This window comes from Cimex lectularius, unplaced genomic scaffold (assembly GCF_000648675.2).
Source record: "Cimex lectularius strain Harlan isolate CLEC.00 unplaced genomic scaffold, Clec_2.1 scaffold10, whole genome shotgun sequence".
Lineage (NCBI taxonomy): Eukaryota > Metazoa > Arthropoda > Insecta > Hemiptera > Cimicidae > Cimex > Cimex lectularius.
Window position 1 is genome coordinate 2,998,141 of NW_019392665.1, and position 24,939 is coordinate 3,023,079.

Below are 24,939 nucleotides of genomic sequence, written 5' to 3' on the forward strand. Positions count from 1 at the left end.
CCAATGTATTACTTCTACCAAATATTAATTTTATTATATTTTAATCAATTAGCTAGATATAATATTTCCTCAAGGGTATTGTGTGGATCCTGTAAGCGATGGGAGTAGTCGAACAGTTTAATCATCCATTAGATTATTTGACAGATCCGTTTCATAGAGTCAGCTATAATGGCAGATTTGCAGATCCTCCTTTTTCTTCTGCTAATCAAAATTCTGGTCGTCCGCCAAAGCTATTGGGAGTGTGTTATCTGGAAATGGTAGTTTGAGCCAACTATCATATAATTCCAACAGCCCCGGAATCATATCATAAAAACAGGACGGGCAATACTTGCGAAAATAAAATTGCCGTTCCGGGAGTGTAGATGAATTATTGAATATTTTACAACAAAAGGTTAAATAAAAGAATTAAGTTGAATATACTAAGAAATAATTTAATCGAATAACTGTCCTTGGCAAACATTTTGGAACGAAATTGCCTCAAATTATTTTCGTATAAATATTGCTACTGTTTCCGATTCTGGCAGGCGATGTGGGCGAGTCAGCGGTCATAAATTGCAGCAAATTCATGAGACAGTGAAAAAAAGTAGTTTTTTTTAGTTCATCAAATCACAATTCAAACTGAACAGTAACGATTCAAGCGTTCAATTGGTTCCAATTAAAAGAACATGGGAAAAAGAAAATTCGCCCGCTATGTTTCGGCTCTTATCTACTTGTTATTCAACAGAAGGGGGACGAATACAGGAAATAATTGCGAGGTTTTGCCCGGACGGCTGTGGACCATAATTGCCACTACGTGCGTTGGGTTTTTCCTCCGCTGAACGCATCAGAATCGTTTTTTCCTCTCTGTTATCAAACATTCCTTATGGTAAACGCTGTAGAAATTTGTGTACGAGTCTTTTTAACCATTTTTAAGAATTAGTTGGAGATCGTAATATGCGGTCTGGTGTAACGTAGGTTTTAGAAAAATCATTTTCTTTATCGAGACGTTTCGAGCTTTATTGAGATCATCTTCAGGGCCCCGGATTTTTAAATATTGTTTAAATTTTGCAAATACATGAAGGATATGAAAAAAAAATTTATACAATGCTAGAAATTTTAGATTCAATCAAAGTATTTGAGGCCCTGAAGATGTTTTCAATAAAGATGGAAACGTTGGCCCGATAAAAAAAAATGTTTTTCTTAAACCTACGTCACACCAGACCGCATCTCACGATCTCCAAATAATTATTAACTAACGGTCACTAAACACCACACATTAAGAATTTTCTTTTCAGGAAAACTTTTTTTTAAATTTCTACATAATCAACGAGAGATAATGGAGGCGGACAGCGAGCAGATAATTTTCCCAAAACATCCGACTAATACGTGCTCCGAACGTGACTTTCCTAACCAATAAACCCATTTTGAGAGGCACGTTTTTAATTAAATAATAAATCTCACCGATACCTGCAGAATTGTTCACAAAAATCAAATTCTTTTGCATTCATATTTTGTTTTATAACAATTTTTGTTCATTTTTCCTCTAATTCTCTCCAGAGAAACATAAAATCATCAATTTGCATGATCACCCGTTTTGGTGTTATAACAAATTTTGTATTGTTTAATTGACAAAAACAATAAACGAGTCAAAAGCCCATCAAAGGTCTAAAGATGCTACTTTGCTCCATAATAACACCCGGCTGTTGAAAAACTGGTGTTTTACGACCAAAGAGAAGCACAATAACAGCCCTTCAGCTTTAATTCCCCTGAGGGCTCGAAAATGTTCAAAAGGTGGCTGAATATTCAAGAGGAGCGCCTAAATAGTAAATGCTGAGGGTGAATAAGACGTTTTGGAATCGCGTGTTTTCAAAATATGAAAATTTAACTATCTGACGTGCCAGGGGGTTGTTTTCCACCCGCTTGTTTTCATTGAGACTACAACGTCGGGCCCATTAGAGGGGTGGCGTTACCGACATATGACGCCTCTTTGCCTTGTAATATTTAAGCATGGCACCCTTTTCGCAACACATGCGGACCTGACTCTATTCAGAATTTCTCAGTCAAACTAAGAAACGCTCGTTTTTCTTTCAATACTTTTTTCCTTAGCTAATATTACAAAATGTGTTGTATGATGTCTTTCTTGAAGAATTTTAGAAGGTATTTAGTTTTATTTCGAACCATCTTTTAACAATGCTGAAAATTATGCCATTTACACCGACGAAATGTAAATCTATCTATTGTTGGCTGCATACAGGATAAACAAATCAAGACATACATATTGTGCATAGTGGCAATTTTTGGGCTCCAGGACGAACAAGAGTACAATCTTTATAAAAAAGATAGTTTCTATTCACAGTTAGTTTTCTAACAAACATCTCACTCCACCATTCATCATTTCTAAGAAAAAGTACCACTTTGCCATCAACACCTACTACTAGAGACTAGATAGAATTGACATGCCAAAGCTTAACAGTAGGCAGTAGGCACGATATAATACGGTTTTTATGTTTTTCGACTTGTGACACTTTTCTTATTGGCGTGCGATGTACTATCGGATGCTTGATAAATTAGCCAAGAAGCTGCTAAAGACTTTGAAGAATCATGCTTTGCATACTCAGAAGAGTGACTATGTTGGGCATATACATCGCTCTGAAGGAAAGACACGTTAACCTTGTAGAATGTCATCTATACATCCTATTCGATGCTGGATACAATTTCCAATAGACTAAAGCTATAGAATACATAAATATTTTTTGCATGGTTTGCAAGAAGCTACGGGACGGGCTAGAGTACTACTTTGCAGATTGTCTATTGGAGCCTAAACACATTGCCAAAGAACAAGAACTACAGATATAGACAAGTTTGGTGACCAACGGAAGATCAAGAAAAAAAGAGACAGAGTCAGCTTGAGAAGAAGAATCGTACTTGTATACTTCATATCACGGACAGACGTAATAAGGGCAAAGTAGTAATTCGGATGGAATTTCTTCTCATGTTATCCCTTGTTCTATGTACAACATATTCACTCTCGACTACCCAGACTCTCCACGATATACTAAGATATCTGATCTTTTCATACCAACATGTGAAGGATCGGCTCCTAAAGACAAACTTTTGCAAAAGTTTTTCTCTCAAACCTTTGCGATGATATACTCAGGAGGGTCATAAGAGACTATGACGTAACAAGACACTAAAGGTACAGAAGGGTTAGGAATAATTTCCAGCCATCCTGAGACTAGCATTTTTATACTTTTTCCCTATTTTAAAATTGTCAAATAATGAGATATACTTAATTAGTCAGGAAGTTAAGCAAAAGCAAAAACTTGTAACATTGTAAATTTTTTCAAATTATTGATAATAATTATTGCATTTTATTCTAAACCTAAAGGATCTCAGTATTTTCAAGATTATCCCTTGTTATTGTATTGAAATTATTTATTTTATATCTCCTGAAGTATTTGGAATTTCTTCCAATAAAATTCTTTTTATCCTTGGTTGTTGTTTTATGTCGGAGATGTTCCAACCACGCCTTAGAGAATTTTTTCTTCTTATTTCCACCCCGCTCAGATGGAAACGACATTCCATTCGATTCGAAAGATAGGTGAGAGATTTATTCATGTAAGACGGTGTGGGTTCGTTGTTTGGCTTTCCTGGCCCGGGCCGAACCTGGGCTCACATTATTACCATAAAGCTCGATTTGTTTACACAAGAAGGGCAAACATATTAGTTGCTGTTTGTACTGCAAACGCCCCCAAAAGTCGGAGGGTTCAGTTTTATAAGGGAATTTTAAAAGACTGCCTCGCAAGGTAGAGAGAGAGCCTTTTTTATCGACTATGAAATGGCATCCTTCCAACCTCCTGGCCTTCTAGAATTGTCCTTTCTTCTGCACCAAGCTTAAAAATATGCTAGGATAATAAAATAAGATTACTTGTAAAAAAAAAACACAAAATAAACGTGACATTTGACAAAAATAAAAACAAAATCTTACATTCGAGGCAAATCAGGTTTTGCTGCTTTAAAAGTAAGTTAGCACTTTAAACTTACGCCGATTCGTACTTACCCAACTTATTTAGAGCCAAAGTTGTATCTAACTTTGACAAACAGCTATATACTGAAAAATATAAACATGTGCTGTAAACGAAGAATCTTTTTATCAGACCATTAAACCAATAATGAATAATTATGGAAAGTTAGAAAGTTAAAAATTTGGACTTTTAATTACAATTTGGGTACACAATACAAGTAAAAAATAAAAAATTTAACGGTAAAATTTGTATTTTAAATAATTATTTAAAGAAAAATAATAATAACGAATAACATTCCGTGATCCGTCCATTCTATGTATTTAAAACATATAACCTTCGTCCGATTAATCCCGACAGCGCGACCTATTATCGTACAAATTTAACCTATTATATAGGTTTTTGAACCTATTACCCATTTTACCTATTAGATATTATTTAACATGATAATCTCAGCAAGATGATCATTGATGAATATAAATCCACAAAATCGGTTAAAAACCTAAAATTAACAGACCTCATATTCGGAAAAACCATTGGATGAACTTTTAACGTCTTAGAAAATGACGAAGTAAACCTTAGTAACAAAGATTGCACAGGTAAAGAGAAGAGATTTGACTTTCCCTGCTTATAACCCTGACGTCGGTTTTGTCTGAAAGTTACCTCTTTGAATACTGATGATGATGGGGATACTAAGAAGCGGGGCTTGTATTCACCAGGCACTGCAGCCTTCTGGTTTATTTGTACCTACCTAGTTTCCCAGTTCAGTGCAATCGAGTCAATCCTTCTTCTCAGAATTATTAGGTGATTGACTGTTGCTGCTAGGTTTTTTTTTTTTTTTTTTTTTTTTTTTTTTTTTTTTTTTTTTTTTTTTTTTTTTTTTTNGCTGGACAGGCTGCTTTCCTGTCCGTCCGCTTTCCTATTAATTTAGTAAAATTCACTCACTCGTTATTGTCAAGTTCCTTGCAGAAATTTCTCGAAACTTGACGATGATTTGCACGAGGAACACGACTCACTGTGTCCTCGTTTTTGGGCGAATCCGACTCAAATAACTCTTGAAATAAGTTGTTTAGATGAGCTGTGATAAACACGTCCTTACTGTTCGAGATCTCTTGCCTCACTAAGATGCTAGGTTTTGTTTGTATGCTAGGTTATTTCTCCATTGAGCCGTTTCTTCGCATTCAAAGTTGATATGGGTGGCTGTTTCTTCCTTCGCATCTGCAAATGGGATCATCATTATGTTCATGTTTTGTAGTTGTTTTCTCAAATGCCAGTGATCGGTTAATAGTCCTATCTTTCCTTTAAGTCCGGCCCTGTCCAATTGCAGCAGTGAATTTGCCAGTCTTGGTTGAGGGTTGTTTTATAACAAGTTTATTGTGTCTAGGGCCACTAGAGTTTATCCACTTCTCCATTTGTTTTATTTGGGTCCATTTTGCCATGGAGGATTCTGTATTTGTTTTTCTGTTCCAAAGTATAGGTTCGGGGTCTATGTATAGTCTTGCAGATTCTCCTCTGGCTGTGCGTCTGCTTTTTCGTCATCCAAAATTCTTTTGCACCCTGGCACCCAACATATCATCAGGTTTTTGTGTTTTGGAGTTTTTGGAGATTTTGGACGCATCCACTGCATGGTGTGATTTTTTTCACGCTAATGCTTTAATTTAAGCATTTAAGCATTGCTCTTTTAAGTTTATTTATGGCAAAAGCACTGATGGTATATATTTATGTTTGAAAGACCGAAGTGTATTTTCCTAATAAGTTTGATTGCTCTTATTTTAGGCTTGTACAGAAAACATCCGATCTGGTTCCTTCATTTGTTTTGGAGCCATCTGTATATCATATCATTGTATCTGTAGCTTTTCCTGAATTCTTCCTCCCCATTATCGTCTGTTGATACTTTATAGCATGTTGTAAAAAATCTTTCCGGGATCATCTAGTCAGTCCCCATTTTTGAAAATGGGGTCAGATTTTGTAAATTATAGTTTTGTGTCCGAATTGTTTAGTTCCCATCCAATTTGATTGATTTTGGAGGCTAAATGAGCTTTTTCTAGCTTCTCCTTTTATGAATATTTCCAGTGGAGGTTTAGCAGAGTTTCTAGTGCATTTGTAGGAATTGTTCTCATTGCTCTTGTGATACATAGGTTTACTAATCTTTAAATACTGCCTAGTTTTTTTAGTAGTTTTTGAGGGGTTTGCTTTAGTCCACCACTGTTTCACCATGCTTAGTGTTCTTTGCTTGAGCTATTTTAATGGTGAGGCGAATTTTCCCCTGAATAATGTGACAGGCAATCTGCATAGCCTTGGGTATAGATTCCGCTTTCATTTAGTTTGTATATGAGGTCACTACCACATTCCACTGCAGAGTCGAGAGTATACGGACATTCTCTCACCATCACTGCTTCTATTTTTCGTGGAACATGGAGGCCTGCACTCTTCCGGTTTTTATCATTGATTCAAAAACAATCATCTGCAGCAGGTTTTGTCAGTTCTTTGCTGTTTGGTTCTTCGAATACTTCCAACAAGGATTTTAGGCCATCTGTCCCATATTTATGGCTTGACACTCCCTGCTTATAACCCAGACTTTTCAACACAGTCTTTCGCATAAAAGTGATGGACAGCACATTGAATAACATTAAAAGTTTATATTATGTCATATTAATTATCACCAAGCAAATTTTGACAAAATGGAATGGTACAGTGTAATCCTGCCCCCAAGATCACACTGATATACATAGTTGAAAAGAACGAGCGTATGAAATAAGGATGGACGGTTTCTTTTTATCAGATCAGCCATGTTGGTTCGAATATGAGCAACAATACATATAGTAACAAGATTGGAATCACAAACGTATGTCTCTCCTTGCTTATATCCCTAACGCGTATTGACCACACTTTGAAAGCTACAATAGTGTGAAGCAAGGATGGACGGTTTCTTTTTCTTCTTTAATTGAATCAGCTATGTTTGTTGGAATGGACGACGTAGGAAAGGTAACAGAAATAAAATGTACAAACATACGTCACTCCCTGCTTATACCCCTGACGTCCCACTGATATCATATCGATATCTATGTCGGAAATAAGGACGTCAGGTTTTTTATTTGTTTACTGAATCAGTCATGCTGTTGGATGATAAAATGTACAAACATACGTCACTCCCTGCTTATATCCCTAACGTCGAACTGACAACAACATAGCTACGAGATGGGAATAAGAATGGAGTTTTTTAAATTATTTTTTTATACAACATTTGCCAACAATAGGAAAGGTATGAGGAAGAATGTATACGTGTAGAAGCATATTTATCCCCCTGCTTTTATCCCGAACTTCGGACTGGCAAAAATAGTCAGCACATTGAAAACTATGAAAGTGCAAAGTAAGGATGAACAGCTTCTTTTTATTACGTGGGCTACAGTTGAAAAGGTAATAAAAATGGACTGTACGAAAGAATGCCTCTCCCTGCTTATAACCCAGACGCCATTGGCAGTTTTTTTATTATCTTTAAATTTGATATTATTAGCCATTATAATTATAATACCGATAAAATGTACAATACATAATTGAAATAATAACTAATTAGTAATTACACAAATTATAATATAGTTTTTTATTATATTTAGTTTTAGAGGTCTGCAATTTTTGTGTATCAAACAAGTCAGTATCAGGTCAAACAAGTCAGACCAGATTCTTAAGTTTCTAGCTTGATTGAAGTAAAAACTGCGAACTTAATGTAGGTCTGTAAACTTGAACCCTTTTGGATATTATCTTCTTTGTTGATTAAGTTGACTGAAGGGCCAAAGTGTTATAGCAGAACTATATTTTATTTTGGAACAAGGAACGCGGAAGTCTAATTGGCCATGAAGGAGCAAAGGAATGCAGGTACGAAGAAGTAGGCGTTAGGACACGACTCATCAACCAGCGGCCTTTTGGCAAATTTTTCGATCCACAACCTCTCTCAAAGCCGGAAGAATATTGCCAAGACTGCTCGTTATCAACCTAGAAATTAATTACCCAAGCAGGACGGAGGAAGAAGCCCCGCCCTTCCTATTACATCCTTCCCCTCGGTTTAATTGCTGCAGTTTATTACATTACAAGCCCTCGGAGCTTTACGCCAATAACCTCCCCCTCCAATGTTAACTCTATCAACCCTTGTGCGTCCTTCACGAACCTTAAATGCAAACTCAATTGTATCAACAAAGGATTAGCATATTAGGCGTAGGCCTCTATAAATTACCTCTCGCCTTTTCTCCCGTCGCCGAGGTTATAAGGGCTCGAGAGGAATCGAAGAAATGGTAATTGGAGTTAAGCCAATAGGGCGCAAAGGCCGGCGGGGCGAGGAGGTTGATTGATTCCCTTTTGTAAGCGACTTTATTCGGCGGGATCTCGTTATGAAAGATTCCTCCTTGGAATATACTCTGAATCGGACCTTGGACAATTTATCGGAAAAGGGCCGCCTCGTGGATCGGCCGGCGTCCGGCCGCTTGGGGAAGGATTCGATTTGAGATTAATTGCGATGGATAAGCCCTCGACCGGAGGACACGGCCACGGTTTTCCCACTGATTCAGCCCAAAACCAAACAATCAAATTTTATTCAATTAACATGCAATCCTTTACACACTTTTTATAATTGGTTAATTTTATTGATAAAATAATAATCAATCTAATTGAATCATCAAGCACAATTTTTTTTATTAATTAAATTTATTTATTAAAACTGGTCTTATTAGTCTAACCCAGGGGTGCTCAAACTTGAACTGCTGGCGATCTACCTCAATATTTTTAGACTACTTACGATNCTTGTTGATGTATAATGCAATGGAATGAAAAATATGAAGGGAATTCTTCATTAGCTCGACACAATGCCACAAAACCGTTTTTGTTTCCAGTCATTGCTGGTGCTCCATCGGTTGTAATGCACACTAATTTATATATTGGTAGCTCGTAGTTTTTTACAAAATTGAAGAAAACGTCATATATATCTTCGCCACTTGTAGTTTAGTTACCTACCTACTTATTAAAAAATTTTTTCTTCTCGAGATCTACTCAAAAAGCACTCGCGATCGACTGGTCGATCGCGATCGACCGTTTGAGCACCCCTGGTCTAACCATTAATTTTACAATAATATTATAGGATAAATAAATGTTTACTTTGGTACAATAAGATTATTTCATTATTCACTATTCACGTTTAACTACACAAGTTCGTATGGTTTTGTTCCTTTTAATCTTCTGACCATGTTGGGGTCAATCTGGTATTATTTAATTTTCGTTTATTTTTAAACGGTTATTTTTCATTTAACAATTTGCTAAAAACTAGAGTGGATGCAGGTGAGAAGGTGCGATCGGCCGTAGGCTTATTTGCGTACAGAGTTCAATGTTTCAATCAGGGCTCCACAAGATTTAGGATATCCCCAATTCTAATGATTTTTACCGGTTTTCCACGAACGACCCCCTCACACTGATGGTAGGGGTATGATGTCTTCAAACAAACCAATTCCTGAAACGTATTAACATAATTTGCTAATTATATTAATATAATGTTGATTCAAGAATTTGCTAATAACGAGAGCAGGATTGAGTTTATAAAATGAGTTACAATGTTAATACAAATTGTAATTAAAAATATATAAACATATACGAAAAATTCACATGAGAGCAATTAGTATTACATGCAATAAAACAGGTCAATTATGGTAATAAAATTAATAATGTAAAACTAAAAGAGGATATTAATATAACTAATAGATATACGATAAAAAAGGAATAATTACCGAGTGTTAGTGTCCAAGATGCTGCAGGCTGGATGGAAATGGAAAAGATGGAGCTGGGTGCTGGAATGAAGAGATGATCAACGAAGTTTTTTTTCCCCATCCACCTCCCCGCCGTACCTGAGGGTGTTACGTTCGTAAAACGTAACATAGTATAAGTGTATTGTTGTTGTTTGGCCAGGTATGCCTCCTGAATTGTAATGCCACCTAAATTAAAATTGGCGGTGGGTTAATCAAAATTAAGACGGCCTAGGATAGGCTTATGAGAGTGGAGAGGAGTGAAAAAAAGAGAGGAGTGTGCGTCGATTCGGATATCCCCGGAAAATCATCAATTTCTTGATCAACGAAGGCGATCGCGGACCCACTCAACTTCAGAGGTGCTCCACATTCCTAGAAGCGGGGACTTTCAATCGCCTGGAAAAGAAGCATATCTGGACACTGGTTCTCAGGAAAGTTTAGTTTTTAAGGAATGTTTATTTAAATTTTATGATAATTTAGGTTCATTTAGTGTGTACGTTTGTTAAAATGTCACCCGTAGAGAATTAAGATTAGTCTATGTTTAATATTTTAGTTTCCGTTGGAATAAATTTTTTTTTGTTTCCTTATGTAAATATTGTGTTTTTTTTAATTAATTTTACTGTTATTGAATTTTCTTTGTTTTATTTTATTTTTTTTTCTTTTCGGTTCGCTGTTTCCGTTTATATAAACAGCGTGGGGCCCATTTGTTTAAAAAGTTAATATTAAGTTCATCATTGTTAATTCATTAAGTAACCCCGCCCGTCTCCACGGAGCGAAGCCGGCAAATTCACGGCGTAAGAAGGGAGACCCCATACCGGCGGACGTCGGCCACTAGACTGACTTATTTTCTTGTATGGGGGAAAATGGAAGCATAACGCCTTCCTTATGCCTCGCTCTAAACGAGGGGCACGAGGAAGGTTAGGGGTATATATATTTTTCCTATCTGTATTACTTAAATTGACCTAATTGCTGGTTACTCCTTTTCACACAGTAATATCATACAATCATTACATAAAATTTCAAAATTAAAATTATAAAAACTATATAAAATTACAAAACAATATAAATATACTAATTTAAGCAATAAAGAACAATCACAGTTTTAGGTACTGTATAACAATGTTAATTTGTTTTTAAAGAGGTAACCAGCCCGGAATTATCTGTACTAAGGTTACACACTTAAATATATCACAAGTGGTTTAGAAAGTTTTTTTTTCAGGTACTTGTTTTACTACCCGCTAGGATGCTTTGTGTAAGCTGTTTGAACACATGATACGTTTGCTCGCTTTTCACAAGTTCCTTCAATTCTGGAGGCGATATATTCTGAAAACTGTTTCGCAGGTCCTGACGAAGTTGTACAAAGCTTGGGCAGAAGAATAGCTTGTGTCGTAACAGACAGTTTGGGGTATTAGCTCTCTTGAATTTGTGCAGACAAACTGCAAAGTTTCCATGCCCCGTAAGCATTTGTGTGGACCAAAAATCTGGTTGCTGCCCAACTCTGCTTTTTTCTTTCTTTAATGTTGGGAAAGAACTCATAAGTAAACCTGCCCTTGATATTACTTTCCCATCTGCTTTGCCAGGTGTCGGTTACCCATTCGTTCAGAAAAGTTTGGCGCTGGCTGTTGGGTGCATTTCTTAACCAATTCGCTTCATGTTCCTCTAAGCCGGGTAAACTTGGTAGCAATCCCTTCTTCAGCTCTCTCTTTGCATTATGGACTTTTATGACGAAGTCAATAGGTGTTGCTATCATTAACACTTGGAGAGCGTGAGTGGAAGCCGTTCTGTACCCCTTCGATGTCCTCAGTAAAGCAATTCGCTGGGTTTGTTCTATTACCTGTTTGGTTTTACCTTGCAGTTTTCTTCCCCAGGATGCTGCTCCATACGTTGCTATAGGGATATATACGCTCTTATAGATCGTTGGCTGAGGTTGAGGCTTTGAGCTGAGCCCCCATGTTGATTTGGCTATCCTGCTTAATTTTGCAAAGGTACAGCGTGTGGATTCCGGGATTTTTAGAGCGTGTGGAAAAGAATTCAATCTCTCTCCTATAACAACGCCAAGGTATTTGACTTCACGGCTTGGTTTGATGTTTTTACCGTCTATTTTCATCAACGAAGTTTGTAGATTCTTGACTCTCAGTTCCGCAGATAATAAATGGGTACGCGAAGTAACTCGTAAAGTGAGTTGGCACAGACGTACAATTCGGCTCCTAGCCTCGAAGAAGCGAGAGTAGACGCCAAAAATTGGGCAGAAGGAAAGGAACACTTCTGCAGGCCCGCACGCTCGTTGTCAACACGTCGCATTGATTCGCACTTGTCTCCCCACTCTCCGCGCCGATTTATCAAAAACTCTGTAGGCAACTAAGCCTTCGGCCGATCGCACCTTCTCACCTGCTTATACACTACTTAAAACTACCTTAATATTATTATACATAGATTATAAATCCACTCTTGTTTTTAGCAAATTGTTAAATGAAAAATAACCGTTTAAAAATAGACGAAAATTAAATAATACCAGATTGACCCCAACAGACCATGTTTCGGTTATGTAAGAATTTGGTCGCTTCCACATTCTCGTGCTGGCTAAGGCGAGCCTGGTGTTTGGCGGCAAATCTTTGTAATCTTAAGATCCCTATGGAAGTCCTTATTCCTTATGTACCAAGGTGCATTGACCATGTTACGTAAGATTTTATTTTGGAGTGTTTGTATGATTTTGATATTACTGTGTTTGGTACAACCCCATAGTTGAATACCATATGTCTACATAGCCTTTATGACTTGTTTATATAATATTTTGTTTTATATAGCAAGGTTGAAGCCACGTCATATCAACCAGAATAGTTGTCCATACCTTAAACCTATTTCGGTCCTTTTTTTCTTCACGTGTTCTTTCCATCTCAGCTTGGCATCTAAGGTCGTTCCCAGATATTTAGCTGTATCGCTGTATGGTATCTCATCGATTGTGAGCGACGGAACCTGGTCCACTTTTTTGTTTGTAAAGATTAGATGAACTGATTTATGCTGATTTAGCTTGATTTTCCATCTTTTTGTCCATTCGTTTATCTTATTACATGCATTTTGGAGGTTTTTAGTTGAGTGGGTGATAGTCGGTCCAAGTGATATCACCGCTAGGTCATCTGCAAACGTTGCAATTTTTACTCCACCTATTTTCGGAAAATCACTGGTGTATAACATCTCTTAATCTTGTGAGACATCAAGGAAGATAGCAGAACAAATTTGTTTTTCTTCAAGAGATTACGTCCGTTACTCGGTGAATTTGGTCTATTGTTGAATGTCTTGTTTGAAATCCAGATTGGTGGTCAGGAATGATTTTCTTTTTTTCTACATTGGGTTTTATTTGTTTCAATAATAACTTTTCGAAGAGTTTAGGCACTGTCGGTAGTAGCGATATTGGTCTATATGATTTGACATCGTTTGCCGGTTTTCCTGTTTTTTTATCGTAATGACTACTGCAAATTTCCAGATGCTGGGAACATATTTCAGTCTAATTACAGCATTAACTAGGTATGTTAATTTAACTATGCCAATTTTTTGGTAATTGTTTTAGTATTTCTCCAGTGATAAGGTCATATCCTGGAGGCTTTTTAGCAGGTAAATTTTTAATTTGTTGTGCTACTTCTTTACGTGAAACTAGCTTTATATTATCACTAAAAGCACGATTTTAAACGTTAAAATAAACCCCTCTTACTTCTATTGAAAACATGAACATTTACAAACAATAAATACAATAAAAAAGTTTATGTTCAATGGGGTATCCAGTACTCCACCACTTTTTATGTAAGGTCTTGGTCGAGATAAAAAAGTCAGTGTCACGAGCGGGATTCGAACCCATGACCTTCGGCTCAATACGCAGCTACTCTACCACTTGAACTACTGTGATTTTGATCCTCTTGGACGCCAACTCTCCATCTCAACCTACAACCGTTCGAATTTTCCCTCTTTTCCAAAAAAACAAGAGGAACACCATAGGCACAACCAATAAGCAAACAAACAAAAACCGTACACAAAATCAAAAGACACTTGTTAAACAGAGGTTAAGAAAAAATACAAACTGACAAATATATTCAATAAATTTGGCATAAAAATTGCACTAAAGAAAACATAATTGGAAAACCCTTGAATTGTATAAAAATTCAATAGGGAAAAATATAAAACAAATTTTAAAAAATGTTTCAAATAATTTGGGAACAGCGATGAAAATTCAGACCGTTGTAAGAGATACAAAAAGTACATAAACCGGTCACACTTAAAAGTTTATAAATATACGAAAACAACAAAAGTGATAAAACTCATGAACGTGAAAAAACGGACTTGAAAAAGCCGAAAATTCCATGTTTTATTCTTCAAAGAGGATGACAAACATAGGCGGACATATTTCACGACGTTTATAAAAAAATACTTCAATCACGAGAAAACTCAACTCTTGTTGGTGATGGTAAGCCGAAACTTCTGGTTGAACAGCAGCGATTATAGGCCGAGAAAATCTTATGGAAAACAACAAAGCAACATAAATATAATTCCATTTATGTTTTAGTGGTCAAATGACCAAGTTACTTCTTTCAAATAATTATTCTTTTTATGTAAGGTCTTGGTTGAGATAAAAAGAGAATCCACGACATTTTGAAAATGGCAAAAAGAGGAAAAATTCGAACGGTTGTAGGTTGAGAGGGAGAGTTGGTGTCCGAGAAGATCGAAGTCACGGTAGCTCAAGTGGTAGAGTAGCTACATTTTTAGCCAAAGGTCGTGGGTTCGAATCCGGCTCATGACACTAGTTTTATCATAAAAAGAAAAATTAATTGAAAGAAGTAACTTGGTCAATTGACCACTAAACCATAAATGGATTAATATTTTAAAGTATAAGTAAAAGAAGTATCACTTCACTTGGCCACTTCACAACTCGCTGAGAATCCAATCCTGATTACACGACATTTGAAAATGGCAAAAAGAGAGAAAATTGCGAAAGGTTGTAGGTTGAGATGAGAAATTGGTGTCCGAGAGCATCGAAGTCACAATAGCTCAAGTGGTAGAGCAGCGGTGTATTTAGCGGAAGGTCGTGGGTTCGAATCCCGCTCCTGATACTAGCTTTTTCATTTCAACCAATACCTTACACAAAAGATTAATTAATTGAAATATTTTTACTGTATGTTCAGGAAAATCCAAATTCCTCTCCCGAAATGTTAGAAGGTTTTTGGTTTTTCAAAAAATAAAATTAGAGATGCTCTACGGACTTAAAATTTTAAGCTGTATCGCTCTCTTCTCGTCCACGGTCGTTGGGACCCTGATTATGACAGGCGTCTAACGTTCCTTGGACAAACCTCGATTTAGGAGGGTGATGAAAACTTTCTTCCATACATCCAATTGACTGATGAATCCAAGTGGATCTCTAATGGTATGTTAAACCGTTGGAATTTTTCAACGTGGACACAGGAAAATCCGAGAATGTCGTACTCTCGCATCCTCGGCAACAACGACAAAGAATGGTTCTCAAGGTTGATGGATGCCCTACACCAAATTCTTTGCAGATGAGACGTAATTTGAATCGTCTTTTCCAGGATGGGTGGATAGGACTCCACTTGGCTATTTTCTGTGAGGCCATTTAATAAAAAAGTGTCTACGCCAATCATAACCCAACAACCTCAGTTGAAAAACTGCGTCAACTAATGGAGGTAAAAAATGCTTGTCCATCCATCTCCTCGACTCTCTCGCTCTGAGCACGGGTGAAGAATGGTTAAAAAGAGCAAATCTCTGCATCTTTACGCAAGGCAGGCAGTTCGAACCTGAAATTTGATTAATAAATAGCAAACCAAATGAATGTTTGTTTTTTCAAACTTTTTACCACAAATTTGTCATTTTTGACCAGTTTAATATTCAATTCCATTATTTTTATCGTAAAAATTTCTTTAAAATAATGTATCAGAATGCATAGGGTCGTATTTGAAATTAGGAAATAAACTGGGCCTGATGTATCGTGTATGGGGAAAAAGGTAAAAATTTGAAACTAGACTAAAAAATATTAACCATGTATTTTTTGTTTTTTTTGATAGCGTCGTTGGCTCAAGAGAAATTCAGCCGGGCCATCTAAAAAAGACAATCTGTAATGGTTTAGTTGTTCCTACTATCAAAAGTAATTATTTTAATTGATTTATTATTTCTTATGCTATGTATAGTTGAGTTGAATAATTAGTGTCACGAGCGGGGTTCGAACCCACAAACGTGCTTCTATCACTTGAGCTATAGTAACTTCTGTCCCGAGACACCAACTAACTCTACCACTTAAAAAATAATAAATGAATTAAAATAATTACTTTGGTCAATAGGACTAAGTAAAAGATATACATATTATGTAATGATGGAAGTACAGGTACTTCACTATCCTCGTTAATTCATATAGCCGAGAATCTAATACGATTACCAGATAATGTGGTTGATATGGTTAGTCTGGAGGAGAAAGTCACGATAGATCGAGTGGTATAGCGCCAGTGTACTGGTCCGGAGGTCGTGGGTTCGAATCCCTCTCATGACACTAGTTTTTCAACTCGACCCTACTTTCCACAAGTAATAATAAACCAGCGATCAGAACTCGGACATTTTGTGGAAAGTAGAAAGTTAACAAAAACGACAAAAAGAATTCTCCGAGACAATGTAAAGCCCTGACAATCAAAAAAAGACAGTCATGGGTCTGTCTCGCTGGGACGACTCATTTATTTGGGCCCTTTTCAAAAACGGCCTCTTTTCGGCCATTGTATGCGTTTTCGCCGAATGGTCCGCCAACCGTATCACCGAGAGTGGTCGACGTGGCAGAAGTAGGACGAGAACAAACAGGCCGCCGTTTTGTATCGGTGAGGATTCAAGACGATAAGACTCTTTTTTCTCGGTTTTTTAAAAAAATATTAAACACTAGGCATGGGTTTTCTGTATTTGTTGACCTCGGGTCGATTTTACGACACCGGACAGCGAGAAATCAGCCGTGATACTTATTCGAACGACATGTCATCCGTTTTGGCATCAAAAGCCAAGAAGATCAATTTATTCACGCGTCAGATAACTTCTCAGGAGAGGCTAAGAACTTGAACTTCGATTACCGTGAGTAAAGCCGGGGTCGACATTTTCCGGTCAGAGGGCAATCATTTCGAGCGATCTGCCTCATTTCGTGCCCGACATACAATTTCACAAAAAAATAAGTATTAAGTCTATCAAGGATCATATTAAAAAAACCTTAACCCATTAAATTTTTGAAATTCAAACAATTGTAGTACGCAATGCAAAAATTATGGTAAGTTTCGTGGTTAACAAGAAATGGTCAGAGGCCTAAGTTTCTTGTGAAATACCTGTGTTGTGAAACCTGGGTAAAATAATTTTTCATGTTGATACCAGCTAATCTGTTGGTGCAGAAACAAAGTTAGCACAATGAAGATCTTTAGCGTCCGTACCTGGCTCATGGCCTTACCGGACGTTTTGATTCTCAAGATGAGAGATGACGCACCTCCGCTCACGACGAATGTGTGTTACAGCCGCAAGCGTTTGCGGAGAAGCTGTCCCAGCTCCGAGGGGCCAAGACGGACCTCACTCCCCGCTTGCCCTTTCCGAGTGGTCGGGTCCTAATTGTGCATCGAACCGTGTGCCGCGCGTTTAGGGCTATCCAAAGTGGCTGAAATGCATCAGTCTGGTCTCCCACACATTTCCTAGATAGAGAAGGTCATATTATCTCCCAAAGTATTGGGGCTCCTCCAGCGTTTTATTTAAAGTGGAATTGCTTACCACCCCCTAGAGGAGACTGCCTTCTGTAAAGGACGCCATTCATGTAGGCACCACCGACCACTATCAGTTCCCATCTGCCACTTCTCACGCATTCGAGGGACTCCGTCTTACGCTTCGATAGTCCGATTCTTCGTATCCCGTGAGGCCGGGTTTATAACGAAGGTCATACTCAAGTGCTTGGGCGGAGGTCACAAATAGACAACAGCCTCTTCTCTAAGTTCCCGCCAGGAGCATTGCCACTAAGCCACTCCGAGTCCGTTAGCGGGGCTGAATTTTGGAACATATTTGCTCCACCATAGTACAGATAGTTATGCACCCTACCACGTCTATGCAGACAGGATCTGGTACTATAACCCTCGTGTACCTGTGATAAAGCACCCGCCGTCCCCTGCCGACCCGGCAGCCGTCAAGAATCAAGCTTGTGCTTTAGATAGGTTGCCACGCCGTCAAGACTGCACCATTATTTTGCGCCTGGATACCCCCCTTGTAACCAAGGGTTGGGAGAGGTCTCAAAGAAAAGTGCCGAAGGGTCTGGATTGAGAAAAGGAAGTAAACGAGGACACGAGGCTCGCCATTTCAGGTTGCACCTCCCGCCTCGTCGACACTGTACTACCCATTGTCACCGTAGTTCCATATTAAGTGGGCTATGGCTCCCCTGGGTGGATAAGAGAGATGAGATGGCCGTTCAAGCAACGAACTAGTCGACATCATCCCGACCATTCATCTCGAGGGACGAATCCGAGAATGTGTGCCGAACGGATTAAAGCTGTTCATTCTCAGGTATCCATTCTCCACATTGAGGCATTCATGAGGAGAGGAGTCTCTCCACACAGGGTAACTGGTGTTCACGGAAATTCGCAGGTTCGCCCTCTCGGGTGCCCACTCTTCCCCAGAAATCATCCCGCCCCAAATGGTATTTGCTACTGTTGGTCGGGCAATGGCGTCCTCGGGGGCTTCGCAGGCGAACCTTTTCAGGTCGGACCCGCTCTACCCCCAAAGCCCAGCCGCCCCAATCCTGCTACTTCACTGAATGAACAGTTGCTATCCTCCTTTTGTTCAGCCTCCGAAGAGACCCTAACAGTGGAGCCGCAAGTAGGCAAGAGGTCGCGGGATAGGTTGTTTGTTGCACTTCGCCGTTCCCCATCCACACCCTGTACGCATTCGAGGGACACCGAAGGCATAGTGTCAAGGTCCTTAACGCTATATGCTTCGACGGTCCGATCCTTCGTATCCCTCGAGGCCGGGGGTGACAACGAAGGTCATACGCACAGGCGAAGTTGTATGGCCACCGGCGAGTTTAGTCGGTGCAATACTTGATATTTCTCCACCGACCTACAGATCTAATAATCTCATCAAAATTAAGGCAAAAGGGCCTTTTTATTTCAAGTTTATTTTAAAGAAATATGACCTGGCGGATCTTATGCCGTACTATATTCTGGATAAACGTTGCTTTTTATTAAATTTTTCTTAAAAAAAGGAGCAAAACCTGACAGTCCTTTTGGCAGTCTTTGAAAGGGCCATTAAGATTAATTGAATTTATTATTTTAAAACGATAATAATTCTACTATTGTACAGTCGATACGCGATTCATTAACGATAAGCACATTTGTATAAACCCGTATGATTAATCTCGAATTAATTAATATTTCCAACCAGTAATTAGACTGTCATCCAATTAATGGTTTATCCGTCGGGACTTAATTATAAATTTTAACGTCACAATCTACCTTATAGGAGTTTTAGGGTATTTTGTAAATTGTAGAATACAAACGATCGTCCTTCCGAGGCGAGGAACGAAATGAAATATGAGACGGGAAAAATGAATAATGGATCAACGTTAAGGAGTTTGTTTGGTCACCATTAATATTTCACTACCTTCTTAAGCGGGATAATCCGACTGCCGTGCCAGTCAAGGAGAAGTAACGGCTCTTGATAAATTAGTCTAAACAGAAGGGCGTTACCAGAATTGGACGTTCACCTTTATCTCGAATTCACAAGGTGAAGAAGGAGAAGAATTAATTTCTGACACGTCCTTCTTTTTATTAATCCGGGAATTTTGTTTGCACCCTCTTCTGCGAGCCCTGCAGAAAATACTTGTTCAAGTCCTTCCCACCCCACTATTATAAAAAAAAAAATCATTCATGTACCTCATCTGTGCCTTTGACTTCGCCTCATTGAAAACATTATTTCATCGCACGTTTCAACATTTAAAAAAATTTAGTTCAAAATTTAGAGCTAACTTGAAAATTATTATTGCAGTGTGGACTGGGAAGCAGTCAGAGACTACAGGTGAGTACTTTATTGAAACCTAATATTTTTATTTTAAATAGTCATAGATTTTCCTTTTATTTTTTAGAAAAAAAAGTTCAATTAGTTATTTTGATCCGCATGAAATTCTCGGTTTTACGTACAGATCTGTCTTTAAATTTTAGCAGCCTATTCTCTATTTCTTATAGAAAAAAAATCCTTCCAGATAAATTTTAGGCAATTAAATTAGTCGTTTTAAAAAAAATTAATTAAATGAGAATAGATGGTTATTTGTAGTTTACAAAAATATTATTTTTGGTGTATTAATTTCATTGTAAATTAACACAAAAACAAAAATGTTCTACGGCTCAGAATATTTCAAATTCCAAGATAGATAAATCAACAAAATACTGCTTTTTTTTGCATATTTTAAGAAAAATTTTGCAAGCAAAGTAGGTCAGAAAATAATCTAAACTAAAAAAACCCTTAACTACCGACTTTTGTGGAAATCGGCGTAAATTAATTTTTTGACTGATAATTTCGACCTGACTTACATTCGTAGTGCAAGGTCTAACATCATTTTTCTCAAAATCTAGTAAACAAATTTTTGTAGTTCATAATTGTTCGAAATTAATTATCAAGTGTTGCAATTTTATAACTGTATGAAACATTAAAATTGGGCTATTATTTTCATTCTCAAAAAACGAAGTTAATTTTTGACAATTTTTTTTTATATTTTGAGAATTTTCTTATACAAATATTATATATTCTCTTATGCCGTTTTTGATTTGCAACCGTTTAAATCAGATAATCCGATAACGATTTATTAAAAACCGAAAAAATAGGGGTCAAACAGTCGACAAATTTAAATTCAAATAAAAATTTAATTTAGGGGTTGTTAAAACGAAATTTCATGTTAGTTTCACGAAAAAAATTATGACTTAGTTTATTGGAAAAATATTTGGTTTTTAGAAATATTTTGGCTATTGATAACTGTGATAGCTTTTACTATGTTTTTATTGCAATCTACGAAATAAATTCTACAAAATTATATAATCACATAGTAGGTTCGAGCAAGTAGGACGTAGAAATAAAAATATTAAAAAAACATAAAATTTCAACTTTCAAAAATTGTTTTGACATAACCACGGTCTATTCACAAGAAGTGGTGAACACGTGTCCAGTATTTTGGAATCTAGACTCACCAAAAAAATTTGGTCCAAATCTGTGTCTCACCAACCTTGTGAGACAAAACTCTATTTGTCTGTATCCAGTTTAAAAATATGAGTTTAATAAATTGTGTTTACTGTTTAATATTGATGAGAGCTCAACAAAAAGCGATATTTGATGCACCCAACTCTTTCTAACGCTTTTGGTAATTTTTTATACACGAGATAATTTTTTAATTAAAAATTTTAATACAAAAAGCTCTATCTTTTCCAGTTATTTAAAAAAACAAATGTTATATATTTTGAAAATTTTCTGAATGATTTTCCTTCAAACAAAGTCTGAAAGGTCCAGATCATTTCTATTAACCTTCATAATAAAAAAAGCCAACTATTTAATTTTAATTAAAATTGTATAGTGATAATTTGAAATAAAAGTACATAAAATCTAATAAGGCGAAAGGTTTCGTACATAATTCTTGCTTAATTTTCTAAAAGAATTTTTGAATTATGACTTGGTACAAAAGGAACTATATTTCTTTCCTTCATTAACAAAAATGTTAAATAAATTTTGAACAGTTTTTTTTGCAAAGTTTGGAATTTATATATAACAAGATCAGAGGGGACCCAAGGTTTCCAATATTCTTCTTTAGTTTTACAAGATAATTTCTGTTAAAAGTTTCCACACTAAGAAAAAACTCCATTGCGTCCTCTTAAAACAAAAATAAGTTCAATCAATTTGGTTTACTTTTTGAGAATCTTGTCAAAAAAGTGAGATCTATTGCACCCAAAAGTTGCCAAATCTCTTAGTTATTTTTGTACTAAAGACAATTTTGGAATTAAAAATTTTAATTAAAAAAGCTCCGTTCATTCTCTTTAATTGCAATAGTTTTATTATAATATAATAATATAATATTTAATAGGTTTATTCAATGTTGGGTACTTTCCAACATATTCTTGTTTATTTTTATACACCAGCCAATTACTTTTTAAAGCATCCATCCTAAAAACAAACCGATTTCATTTATATAATAAAAACAAATAAATAAGTTTAATCAATTTTGTTTACTTTTTAGAATGTTGTATATTTTAACCAAAGTGAGACCTGAATCATCTAAACGTTTCTAACGCACTTAGTAATTTTTGTAAACGAGAGAATTTATGAATTAAAAAATTTTGTTAAAAAGAAAGCGTATTACTTTTCTCTTTAATTAAAATAAGAACAGATTTAATTTATTCTGGGCTGTTTTTTAGAGTACTGAGTTTAAAAAAAAGAGATCTGAAGCATCCACATTCAATCGAGAAGGTCTCTTATCCATATCTTTTTCAGTTTCGTGGTAGTTATGGTGTATCTTATTTGTGTATTATTTATAATTTGTAAATAAAAAAATTTGTTTACAAAACAAGAGTGAGGTGCGGCAATGAATACTCGGAAGTTAAACGGTGTACCGCAAGGTAGTATCCTTGGACCTATCCTATATATCATTTACCCTGCCGACCTACGAATACTCCCTGACACTATTATCACCACCTACGCGGACGACACCGCAATCCTATCCTCTAAATCGATTCCTTTCCAAGCTACCTCCAACGTCCAGGAACAGCTTGAGATCGAAGACTAGTGTAAAAAACGGAGGACAAGACTGAACGAAGAAAAATGCACTCAGTGTACTTTTACGCTGAAAAAGCAGTATTGCCCTATATTGAACATCAACAACAAAGAGGTACCAGTTTCGACTCAAGCCAAATACCTGGGACTAGATCTCGACAGCAGACTGACGTGGAATCCTCACACAAGGCTTAAAAACAACAACTTAATACAAGACTTGGACTACTACAAAGACTTCTAAGACCAAAATCGATTTTGACAATTAATACAAAGCTAACACTGTACAAGACTTTACTAAGACCAATATGGACATACGGAGTGGAACTACGAAGCCATCCTAATATCCAACACATCCAGTACTTCCAGCCGAAAGTCCTTAGACAAATTGTCAAAGCACCTTATTATGTCACTAACCTCACTATCCACAAAGACCTCAACATTGTCAACGAACTGATCCGGCCCAGATTCCAAACCATCCGTACCAACCTTTCGAACCATCCTAACCATTCTGCTGGAGCCCTCTCCACTCATTCCTAACCTGACAACCCGCAACGTCGTCTCAACCGACGGTGGCCTCTGGACCGCCTTGTCACCTCTTGTCAATGCTCCTTATTACGTCACTATCCACAATGACCTCAACATTCCTTTTGTCAACGAACCGATCCGGTCCAGATTCCAAAATTTCCATACCAACCTTTTGAATCATCCTAACCATACTGCTGGAGCCCTTTCCACTCATTCCCATCTTGACCCCTAATCAAGCACACTGAGGGCCAGCAATGGCTCCTCAAAGCATGTGTTCTACCGGTGCAGTGCTGGCATCAGTGCTAGTGTTGTGCTGTATGATACATTAATCATGTGTACATATTTGTATATTATACTAGCATGTATAGGTAAAAAATAAGTTTAAAAAAATTATAATTTAAGAAAATAATAAGATAAACCTTTGACCGCCTGTGGAAAAAATTGAGTTGGTTATTTTTGGAATTTTTAAAACTTGATAAAATTTTTTCTTATGTTGGGAAATCTGAGGATGCCTGTTTATTGCTATGTTGTTTTATTTTATTTATCTTTTGACACTGTATGAAATTTGAAAAAACGCCGTATTGGCCTTTATTATGATTATTAGGATCATTATTGTTAAGAAAGGGAACAATAGCCGACACAATAGTCTTTTGTTGAAAACCTCGCCATTCCGAGATTATGGAGTGTCGAGTTGTTATTTGAATAAGACAAATCCAAAGTGAATGAAAACGTCGGTGAAACTCGCGTCTCGCGGAGTCCAGAGTAAAAGCCACGCCATCCTCAAGTTTACAAAAGCTAATGAACTTCTGGTTCAGACTGTACACACCGATCTCGGTCCTATATTTTAACCCGAAACAGCGTTTATTCCCTTGACGTACGTTAAATTTCCGACCCTTTTCCACAGAAATTGAACGCAAATCGCCTCTTTTAATCGACTCATTCACGCTTTGCGGACATGATTTATTGCGCACCCTCCGCCCTCCGAACCTCCGAACTCCATCCCCATTCCGCCCTTATTGATAAATCCGACGGTTCGCATGTTAATTAAATGTCAACGTGGTCTGGGGTAAACAATGCTTCCCGCTGTGGAACAAAAGCAGCTGACAGGCCATTGTGACCGGCATGACTCCTCCGACTGATTGCGATTATCCGCAATTCAAAATTGAGCCCGTTTGACTATTTCTAATTGGCTCAATAGTCCTAAAGAATAAAAAAACAAAACAAGAGAATATATTTAATTATACAAATTACCAGGAGTTGATTTTATTACGAGACAATCAGGAAATAGAATCGTTTTACCTTAAGCAACAAGTATTTGCGTTTCACTATTCATCCCGCAGAAGTAGCACGTTTGTTTTAATTCAACCGCTAATGGAATAGCATGGAATAGAACAAAAATTTTGTTTACACTAGTGGATCCTATTTACATCCAAAGTAAATACGACATGGTTTACCACCGTCTTTCATAAGTCATTACAAACTATCATAAAACAAGAATTCATAAACGACTTAACAAAATATATAGAACTGTTTATATATATNAATATACAAATAATAAATAAAAGCGAAACAAAGAACTTTCCAGATATTTCAATTAATTATTCCTTTTATGTAAGGTCTTGGTTGAGATGAAAAAGCTAGAGTCACGAGTGGGATTCGAACCCAAGATCTTCAGCTCAATACGCCGCGGCTGTAACCTGTAAATAATAAAAAAGCTCTGGTTTTCCTAGTTTACTTGTTTAATGCGATGTTATTCCTTGGGTATTTTCCTCAAAACTGGAAGACTATCTTTAGTGCTCTCTCCTTATTTGTTGGAATATATAGGACTTGATGAT

The 24,939-nt window shown here is 36.9% G+C and overlaps 1 protein-coding gene across 3 annotated transcripts in view; it reads left to right on the top strand.

Moving 5' to 3' along the window:
* Positions 1-24,939, top strand: part of LOC106667419 (dipeptidase 1-like) — a 357,350-nt gene that overhangs the window by 130,924 nt on the left and 201,487 nt on the right. For 2 of the 3 annotated variants that reach the window (XM_024225054.1, XM_014395364.2), the window contains exon 4: positions 19,817-19,846. The exons of the other annotated variant lie outside the window; for it this stretch is intronic. In XM_024225054.1, coding sequence (XP_024080822.1) covers positions 19,817-19,846 — 30 coding nt within the window. The remainder of the gene's footprint in view (positions 1-19,816; positions 19,847-24,939) is intronic. 3 annotated transcript variants of the gene reach the window in all.